Here is an 11,184-nt window from a genome sequence, read left to right as displayed (position 1 = left end):
TCTTGCCATTTGTCTACCACGAGTATCGATCGCTGTCATGTGTACCTGTATAATTGCAATCAGGATCGACGGGAAGCACAATGAAAATAATTGTGTTTGCAGACAAACGAAAAAAAAACCGACTTCAATTACATCGACAACTAATACAACGTAGATCGACGAAAAAATTGTCAAGTAACTACGCGTTATCAAAGATTACTCAAAAAGTCAAAAAATCAAATCTCGATAAAATTTAAATGTGACCACACGATGAACATCAGCTTTTCATTAAATTAAAAATTATCAAAATCAGTACACTCAGTAAAAAGTTATTGCGGATTTTCAAAAGTTTCCCTCGATTTCTCTGGGATCCCATCACCAGATCCTGGTTCCCTTATCATGGTACTTCCGACTTCAATTACATCGACAACTAATACAACGTAGATCGACGAAAAAATTGCCAAGTAACTACGCGTTATCAAAGATTACTCAAAAAGTAGTTATCAAATCTCGATAAAATTTAAATGTGACCACACGATGAACATCAGCTTTTCATTAAATTAAAAATTATCAAAATCGGTACACTCAGTAAAAAGTTATTGCGGATTTTCAAGAGTTTCCTTCGATTTCTCTGGGATCCCATCACCAGATCCTGGATCCCTTATCATGGTACTAAACTAGGGATATCCCCTTTCTAACAAAAAAAGAATTATTCAAATCGGTATATCCAGTAGAAAGTTATGCGGTATAATACAACGTAGGTCGACAAAAAAAGCGTCAAGTAAAAACGCATTATTAGATATAACTCGAAAAGTAGTTGTTAGATCTCAAATAAATTTAAATGAGACCAATTGACACACACCACCTTTCGATTAAAAAAAAAAAATTGTCGAAATCAGTCCACCCGGTCAAAAGTTCTGATGTAACATACATAAAAAAAACATACAGTCGAATTGAGAACCTCCTCCTTTTTTGGAAGTCGGTTAAAAACCGCAATAACACCTTGATCAATAAGATCCCTAATATCTTCATATACGTATAAAACTCTTGTGTCACAATGTTAGTTACAAATTTACAATACTCCTCCGAAACAGCTGGACCGATTTTTATGAAATTTTGTTAACCGACTTCCAAAAAAGGAGGAGGTTCTCAATTCGACTGTATATATATATATATATATTTTTTTATGTATGTTACATCAGAACTTTTGACCGGGTAGACCGATTTCGACAAATTTTGTTTTTATCGAAAGGTGGTGTGTGCCAATTGGTCCCATTTAAATTTATTTGAGATCTAACAACTACTTTTCGAGTTATATCTAATAATGCGTTTTTACTTGACGCTTTTTTCGTCGACCTACGTTGTATTATACCGCATAACTTTCTACTGGATGTACCGATTTTGATAATTCTTTTTTTGTTAGAAAGGGAATATCCCTAGTTTGGTACCGTGATAAGGAAACCAGGATCTGATGATGAAATCCAAGAGAAATCGAGGGAAACTCTCGAAAATCCGTAATAACTTTTTGCTGGGTGTACCGATTTTGATAATTGTTAATTTAATCGAAAGCTGATGTTTATCATGTGGTCACATATAAATTTTATCGAAATCTGATAACTACTTTTTGAGTAATCTTTGATAACGCGTAGTTGCTTGACTATTTTTTCGTTGATCTACGTTGTATTACTTGTCGATGTAATTGAAGTCGGTTTTTTTTCGTTTGCGAGCAAACACAATTATGTGCATATCGGTAGGTCTGAGAATCGGCCAACATCTATTTTTCATACCCCTAAGTTATAAGGCGGAGGGGATTAAGGGGGCTAGTAACATATATGGCAAAACAACGTTGGCGGGATCAGCTAGTAATATAATAAATGTGAATGTAAGTTTGTTTGTTACGCATTCGCGCGAATACTACGTAGCCGATCATCATGAAACTTTGTATACCTACATATTCTTGGAGGTATGAGAAGTAACGTAGGATATTTTTTATTAACAATGCGAGTGAAGCCGCGAGTAAAAGCTAGTGTTTGAATAAATATATCAAATATTAATTCATTTAAATTTTAAGTTAGATTGCCTTTAGTTGTGCCAAATGACACAGATTACCTACTATCCCAATGACACGTCGAATGGCCAAGAGAGAACAACAATATTCCTCTATCAGAACAGAAAAAACTTTTATAAAAGAGTTTTTGAGAGTCAAAAATTGAATTAGAAGATTGGTTTCCACAAGTTTACAAATTATAATTGTTTGCTAGCGAACGAAAAAAAAGCTACTTCAATTACATCGACAAGTAATACAACGTACTATTTGTCGATGTAATTGAACAACGTACTATAACAGTACATGACAGGAAAACACATGATAAGGAAACCATGAAAGGATCTGATGATGGCATCCCAAACTCGAGGGGAACCTCCGAAAATTATAGTCACGACTAGTGTGTTTGTTGATTTTTTTAGTCTACTTACGTCGTATTACTTGTCGATGTAATTGAAGTCGGTTCTTTTTTCTTATGCGAGCAAACACAATTTTTTAATAAATCTTCTTGTCAAAAGTGATTCTACTATCAATAGGTCACAATATGTGTCATCTTGTCATATTTAGTATTTTATGTTGTTACGAGTCATAGTAAACATTATTTTTAAATTTGATAGGTGTTAGCCTCATAAAGTGTATGTAACAGCGATTTTAATGTTTGACTTGAATTGTTATACATTTATTGTACTATTGCTTCATTAATCAAATAAATATATCAAATAATAATCTACTAACCAATAACTAAGTAATAACTAAGACGGAGCTATGCAGTTTGTTTATTTTTTTGCTTGTGACAAAAATAGTACGATACTGCCACCTAGCGACTAGTAGCAAGAATAGTTTTAAGTGTTAATACGTGTGTTGTTTGGGAAGATCATTAAAACTACAAGCTTAACATAAAACATGCAAAAATAGGTATAAAAAGTGCGAAACAGAGATTAAAAAACCATATAATGACCAATGTATGAATTTATTATTCGTTTTATAAGATTAAGTACAAATGAACTTATTATAGGTAGGTACTTATATATAATACATACTTATTGTATTGCATATTACGGCATGGATTACTTTGGCTTTTATTAATTTTCACAAGGTATTTAGACAACATTTTTAGCTTGACACAAATAGTTTTTTTTATTACAAATAAACGCTACGTCAATTTTTTATTCTCCTAAATTAACAGGTACTACAAGAGGTAACGATGGAGTTCACGACTTCTTTTAAAAAAAAAATCTAAATTTTTTCAAATTTAGAAATTTTTAAAAAAATTCTAAATTTGAAAAAATTAGAAATGAGAATCATTACATAGTATAAAACAAAGTCGCTTCCCGCTGTCTTTATGCTGAGATCTTTAAAATTACACGGACTTTGATGCGGACCTCTTTAGTAAATAGTGTTTCCAAAGGAAGGTTTTATGTGTAATACATGCATAATATAGTAGAGCAACACTGATAGTTTTAGAGGTTTCTAATGTGATGTCGTAAAAAAACACATTTTTTTGCACTTACATTGCAAATATTTATTTTATATTTAGTATCAGCATTGCACCCGTGCGAAGCCGAGGCTAGGTCGCTAGTTCTGTATAAAATTCAAATATATTAAGAACGTATCATACTTAAAAATTGGGTAAGGCGATAGGCTTTTCGTTATTATTATTATTTTTTAAATCATTAGTTGTACCTTTATTACTTCAAAACTACTCATTAATCTCAAAGGGATAGTTCTTTGACATTCCCCAAGGTCCACTTAGATCAATAGTTCTGAAGTTCTTGTTGTAGCTCTTGAGAAGGTCTCTATCTTCTTTTTTTAGTTCGAAGTCAAAGATGCCAATGTTCTCTTTTACTCGGTCCACGTTTACCGACTTCGGTATCGGCACAACGCCGAGCTCGAACTGGAAACGAAATAATTGATATAAATAAAAATTTATCGCTAATGTTTCACTAAGCACAAATCACGAGAACGGCTGGACTAACGTTTATTGAATTTTGAGCCTAAGTTTTTTAACATTTTGCAGATGGTTCGTATGGAATGAAAAAATTAAGAATGGTAACGGAAACAATAAAAAAAAAAAAACAGAAAACGTAAGGATTTGAACTTCACAGACAGCTCACAAGAAGTAGTCAAGTGTCAAAATTCTATGCTAGCCATCACAAGCCATCACAACAATCATCAATCTCTGATCATCTCTTAGGTTTATGGGTCATACAAATATTTGTAGACGTCAAAAATCAGCTTGGCCACACATATAGGATTACTTTTCTGTGATGGCCGAAGTGTGAGGCACCTGTTTATTTAACTTATTTCAATAAAAATAATGTCCCTTTAAATGTCTATTGAATTTCTTTCTGTAGCTACACGTCATGTTTAGTTTATTTTTAATATCTGTGTACTTTTGTTTCCCATCCAATTTAATCAATATTGTGTACCATATTTTGATTATCTTTAAAATTATTTTAATGCCATAATAAATAATATTTACATTTTAAATTTATTTAATAGAAAACATTAATTATTTAAAATATTTATTAACGATATAAACTACTTACTACTAGATGGCGCTGACGACAGATAGTTATTCCTTTGTAAACGAAGCGTATGAAAAGTACGATGGAGTAGAGATTCGTATAGAGTAAGACAAATAATTAAAAAAATCATTATAGAAAAATGTTGAAAATAATCATTAATACGCATAGATCGTATAAATATAATGCACATATCTCAGGATTAACTTACTTCAAGAAGATTCTGACACACGTGTATTTAAAACAACTTTTTAACGCATGGCACGATGGGGAGACCCACAAGGACATAATGTACTCACCAAATATCTTAAAACGATCTGAGGCACCGTCTTTCCATATTTCTTCGCTACGGCCACCAGCTGAGGGTCGTCGACGCGTGGTGGCGGTGCGTTGGGGGTAGCTTTGTTAGGGAACAACATGCCAAAGGGCGTGTATCCCATCACTGTGATGTTGTGATCGCGGCAGTACTGCCGTAGCTGGTCTTGTTGGAGATTTAGGTTAACCTGTTAACAAATGAATTTTTCGCCGTTCGTTGACAAAGTTTATCCTGTAGATAAGTTACGAATAGACTTTAACGGCAGGAGGTAAGAGACGATTAGGACCGGATTCATCTCAATTAATGAACTTCAATTTTTAGTTTCTAAGGGAGAGAGTAGAAATACTGCCGAAATTAATTGGAATGCGATGGTGAAAAAGAATAATATATCAAAGTTTTATCTGTCAGATACCGCATGTTAGTCATAAGACAGTGTTTGTTGGAATAGAGTGGAAGTTGCTGAATTTCGTGACATTATATTTAACGCTATGAAGATATGTAGCCGCGAGTAACATGATAATGTCCAACGGAACTTTTAACTGAGGTAGGGCACAGCAGGAATTTCCTGCTCAAAATATGGAGCAGCCCGACTGGGGTAGTACCTCGACCTTACAGAAGATCACAGCAAAATAATACTGTTCTCAAGCAGTGTTGTGTTCCTGTTGGTGAGTAAGGTGACCAGAGCTCCTGGGGGGATTGGGGATTGGGTCGGCAACGCGCTTGCGATGCTTCTGGTGTTGCAGGCGTCTATAAGCTACGGTAATCGCTTACCACAGGTGAGCCGTACGCTTGTTTGCCGACCTAGTAACATAAAAAAAAAAATCGGAAACTCTTGCATGATAGAAAGCAAAGTTATTTCTATTTTATTACAACTTGTGATAGTAATACTTAAAAGTAACACAAAATGACTAATCTAGCAAGAATAATAATAGCTCCTTAGTAGTATTACCAAAGATAGGTCTAACACTCAGCATTAAGTTCCAGGGCTGATTTTTACAGAGCTTAAAATGATGGATGTCATGGACAAAAGCAATAGTCACTGCACTTCCATGTTACATGTCCATTAATTACAACCATATGGAATCAATATTAATATACATATAAAAAACAAAAAATTAGCAAGATAAAAATTTATAAAACAGAGGCCGCATACAAATATAAATTAATACAATTAAATTAAATTCTACAGTTTGACTCAAGTCACTTTTAGTATAAGAAGATACATCACCTCAATTTGCAATACAGCTGGGACGACGTCACTACTTTTCATCAGCCTCTCCAGCTGGTTTATATTGAAGTTGCAGATCCCGATGGATTTCGTCAGACCTAGCCGCTTGGCTTCTACCATGCCCTGCCAGGTCTCGATAAAGTCTATGTTGTCATCGATTGTGTTATTTGGCTGAAAAATTTATTCATATTTTTATATTTTTATCCACCTGATGGCAAGCTGGTGCCATAGCCTATGCCTGGCTTCTTAAGTAAAACTTCTTTACGCATACTTGACTTGGGGAGTAAGCTGGTGAGTGCGTGACGAGAGCGTTACGAAAAGTGTGATCAGGCGAGGCGACTGGAGCAAGAGAGAAAGGGGCGAGCACACATTCTCTTTTTCTTATAGCCAGTTACGTTTCGTATATCTAAGACACGGTGCAGGCCTATTGTGCAGAAGTTTTACTTCGGTCGTGTGGTCTAAAGCACACTCATTTTTTCATATCACGGAGCTTGAATCGTTTCCTAACGAGTAAACTCTAACTACATTTCTGTCTATCTTTACTTACATAAGTTGCAAATGGCCAATGGATGAGGTAGAGGTCGACGTAGTCCAAGTTCAGTCGGGCGAGAGACTCCCGGAGCGCCGGCACTACGTCTTCACGGGCGTGTTTGTCATTCCAAAGCTAAAATAATACATTAAGATATGACATCTGAACCTTCCTCTTACGTCAATACTAGCGGCAGATCATTTAGTTTTTTTAGAGTTAATCTTGTTTATTATAACTAAGTGTAAATAATGAAACTTTTTAAACTTTACTGGTCCTATGGACATTTTTTATCCTCTGGGACTTACGGGGCTTGCTATTCTGAAAGTTCCGAGCTTCGACGACGTTGCAAGACTTGTAATCACGGTAAACTTTCATCATCATTGTATCGGTACTATCAATATAATAATCGCGATAAGATCGAGCTGAATTAGCATATTATAATTGTTTTTTTTTTTAAGTTTGTAACAAAATGCATACCTTAGTAGTTATGAACAGATCCTCTCTCTTGACGACGCCATCTTGTATCTTCTTGTTAACCGCTTTTCCGACCTTTACAATCAAAAATTAATTTTAAATATATAATTATCTTTAAAAGTGGTAACCTTTTGGATATCTTGACTTTATATAAATTAGCTGTGCCCACGACTTCAGGCACGTGGAATTTGACAAAAAAGTTGTTCACTTCGCAGAGTTATGAAATGAATAAATTTCTATTTAAAATTGGCCCAAGTTACTCCTTATTACATCAGCTATCTATCAGCCAAAATCCCGTTAAAATCAGCCCATATTTTGAGCAGGATTCCAGCTGTGCCCTACCTCAGTTAAAGATAAAAAAACCTATGCATTATAATAAAATTATACCTCGGCCTCTGTGTCATATATTCGAGCGGTGTCAATGTGTCTGTAGCCAGCATCAATCGCCGCCTCAACTGCTTTCACTACTGACTCACTGGATGTCTGCACTGGAAGACCCTAGTAATAATGATGTGATTTTGTTTAATATCTTGTAATAGAACTTTCAAAAAACTTTGCTTGTTGAGTGTGTACATTGCCAGGACTTCAGCAGCAGAACTTTGCACAAGTATAAAAAAAAAATATTTATTTACAGATTACAGACATCATTCAACTGCTGGGTTTGAAATACACGGCCGAAGATGGACAGCAGCATCTTCGGTGCGACAAAGCCAGCTCTATGGTCACCAACCCGCCTGCCCAGCGTGGTGAGTATGGGCAACACACATGAGTTCACGCCATGTTTGGCGCGAACTTGTGTAGGCCTATGTCCAACAGTGGACTGCAATAGGCTGAAATGATAAAGACATTAAATGATAACAGCTTTGGTGTAGTGGCGCGTGTGCCGTGAATCGGATTTCTGTTCAAAGATGGATAATTGTATGTACAAATATTTCTTTCCGCTTAGGATGTCTCTCCCTGTGGATCTCTCCACACCTCGGAGAGTACCTTAAAATGTAGATCCCGCTTGATACTACACACAAGTGATAGCGATCGTTACTCATAGCAGGGAATATGTCCACCAATCTATTTGCAGATGACACTTCTCTAATATTTAAAGTTGATAGGAAAAAAGTAAATTATGATGACGTGAATGCTTCTTTGTCGCGAATTCAAGATTGGTTTAAAATAAGCAATTTGGTTTTGAACGCCAAAAAAACCAAGTGCGTTGTGTTTTCGTTACCTAATGTTAAGCATCCAAATTATAATTTTATAATAAATAACGAGAGGCTTATTGTCAATAAAACTACAGTTTTCTTAGGGATACATTTGGACTCAAAACTTCAGTGGAATTTCCATTTATCATCCTTGAATGGTAGACTCAGCTCCGCGGCATTCGCAGTTAGAAAAGTACGACAACTGACCGACGTTGCAACTGCACGCTTAATATATTTTAGCTATTTCCATAGTGTTATGTCTTACGGCTTGTTACTGTGGGGTAATACTGCAGATATTGAGACTATATTTATCTTGCAAAAAAGGGCTATTCGCGGCATTTACGATCTTGGAGCTCGAGTCTCCCTACGGGATGTTTTCCAAAAGGTGGACATATTAACGATCGCGTCGCAGTATATTTATAACAATATTATGTATATCCACCAAAATATTCATTGTTTTGAAATAAATAGTAATAATCGCATTGTAAACACGAGACGGAATAACAAAATTGTAACTCCAAGTTTTCGACTGCGCAAAGTAAACGTTTCATTTCTGGGTCACGGTATTCGCATGTATAATAAAATACCACAAACGATTTTGGAATTGTCTCAACATAAATTTAAAGTTTTTATCAAAAAAAAATTAATAGATAAAGCTTATTACTCGGTGCAGGATTACATAGTTGATAAAGATGTGTGGACTTAGTGACGCTGTATTTTATGCAACATGTCTCTAATTTTGTACTAAAACACAGTTTATATATTATTTTCAAAAGAGTAACTGCGGAGTTTCTTGCCGATTCTTCTCTGCAGAATCTACATTCCGAATCGGTGGTGTCTTTACTTCTACAAAAATAATAATTTGTTTTTAAAGTTTTGTAAAATGACGATTCGAAAGTGCTCTTGGAGCCTATTTGAATAAAGCTATTTTTGATTTTGATTTTGAATCCATGGTGAAACAGCGTGTTGGATTAAGATTAAGATGACCATTTAATTAATTTGAATTCTCTGAACAAAATTAAACTATGATTCCTAGAGTCAACGGATTAAATTAGATTTTTTTTCTACTACTCCAAGGTCTAAATATCAAAACGATTAAATTTTAAACGTACTCATCAAAAATAACCTTTAAAAAGATGTTGTTTTACTTCCGTTCAACCGTTACGACGCAATTTAAACACACTAACCGTCACTGTAACCGACTGCAAAAAAGGAGAAGGTTCTCAACTCGACTGAATATTGTATGTGTCTTATCTAGTAAATTTTTTACTAGGTTTCCCGATTTTAATGATACATTATGTGGTTTGTACTTGTTGGTGCAAATTGAAATCGATTTTTCCAGAACAAACGCAATAATTTCTAGTTTTTTTGAAGTTTCTAATACGTACCTTGTCTTTAAAACCGAGCCATGTACCGAGACCAAACGATGGGATGGTGTTCCCATCATTTAACGGGATCAATGGAGCTAGGCCATTGCTGGGAACGGTCTGAAAATAAAAATAAAAACAATGTGAAAATTTACTAAAAGAAGGTGCGGAAAGTTGAGAAAATTGTCAGATTTTTTAGTGTTCTTCTGTGTTGAATCATTTTTATTTCATTCCTTTTTTTATAAAGCAGACTTTTTTACAACAATAAGATTACCAATTGACCTCAGGTAAATTTAAAAAAATGTTATTTTGGTATATGTACCGTGTATACAACATCCATTAGCATTTAGTAAAAAGCGGTTATTTTAATATGACAAACAGACACTCCAATTTTATTTATTTGTATAGATTGTATGCATTCGAATAATTATTGTCATTTAAATAACTTTCCTATTTCTTTTAAGTCCACAACTTGTCATCTCACAAGGATATTTCAGTGTCTAGGTGTCTTTATTTATTTATCGCTACTCTATTGCACAATCCATTGAAGAATTGTACAAAAGGCGGGCTTAATTCTAAAAGCATCTACCAGCCAACGTTAGGACGTACGAGAGCGGACGTTTGTCTACTGTATGAATATCTTTTTAAATAATCTAAAAAATAAGAAAAAAAAAATAATAAAAAAAAAGTTAATATTCTGTTCTTAAATTGTGAATTATAAAAATGTATAAATTATAAAATATTTTTACAATTTCGAAATAAACTTTTTTTTATTAATAAAAACAGTAAAACAGTTAAAACAATCAAATATTTTACATTCCGTAGACCTTACTAAAACAAAGAAAACAAATAATAATAGCAATATAAAATAACTTACATTACAAAACGCAACTTCTATAAACAATGAAATTATGCAATAAAGTTTCCACATCATTGCATGCAAAGTTAATAAGCAGGATTAAAACGACAGATCAGCTCGACTCCTATGAGACGACTGGTTCATCAACTTTTAAAGGATGCTGTGTAGCGAGATGGTACATAAATGTAATTATACTAACTCAGCATCAGGTAGATACATAAGTAAAGCCGAAATCCCTACTAATATTATAAATGTGAATGTAAGTTTGTTTGTTACGCTTTCACGCGAAAACTACTCAACCGATCATCCTGAAACTTTGTACACATATGCTTGGAGGTATTAGAAGTAACATAGGATACTTTTAATGAAAAAAAAAATCAATGCGAGCGAAGCCGCGGGTAAAAGTTAGTGATTCTATAAAATAAAATAGAAACAAGTGGGGAACTATTATTCGGTGCTGGACTATATCACTAAATAGTATAAAACAAAGTCGCTTCCCGCTGTCTGTATGCTTAGATCTTTAAAACTACGCTACGGATTTTGATGCAGCTTTCTTTAGTAAATAGAGTGATTCCGGATATAGGTTTATATGGATAATAATATAGTAGAGGAACACTGATAGTTTTTGCACCCGTGCAAAGCCCTGAAGATAAAGATGTACGGACTA

General features: G+C 34.4%; 1 protein-coding gene across 1 annotated transcript; it reads right to left on the bottom strand.

The window, feature by feature from the left end:
* Positions 1-3,672: 3,672 nt before the first annotated feature.
* On the bottom strand, positions 3,673-10,648 carry LOC123667894 (aldo-keto reductase AKR2E4-like). Its single transcript, XM_045601726.1, has 8 exons — positions 10,536-10,648; positions 9,680-9,778; positions 7,483-7,593; positions 7,099-7,170; positions 6,640-6,756; positions 6,093-6,263; positions 4,848-5,051; positions 3,673-3,917 (listed from the first exon to the last, which is right to left on the bottom strand). The coding sequence occupies exons 1-8, from the start codon at positions 10,590-10,592 to the stop codon at positions 3,723-3,725; spliced, it is 1,026 nt and encodes a 341-aa protein (XP_045457682.1). The 5' UTR covers positions 10,593-10,648; the 3' UTR covers positions 3,673-3,722.
* Between the last annotated feature and the right edge of the window lie 536 nt (positions 10,649-11,184).

The sequence above is a fragment of the Melitaea cinxia genome, chromosome 29 (assembly GCF_905220565.1).
Source record: "Melitaea cinxia chromosome 29, ilMelCinx1.1, whole genome shotgun sequence".
Classification (NCBI taxonomy): Eukaryota; Metazoa; Arthropoda; class Insecta; order Lepidoptera; family Nymphalidae; genus Melitaea; species Melitaea cinxia.
The sequence above is the reverse complement of the archived record's forward strand: the minus strand, read 5'-3'. Positions and strand labels throughout refer to the sequence as shown.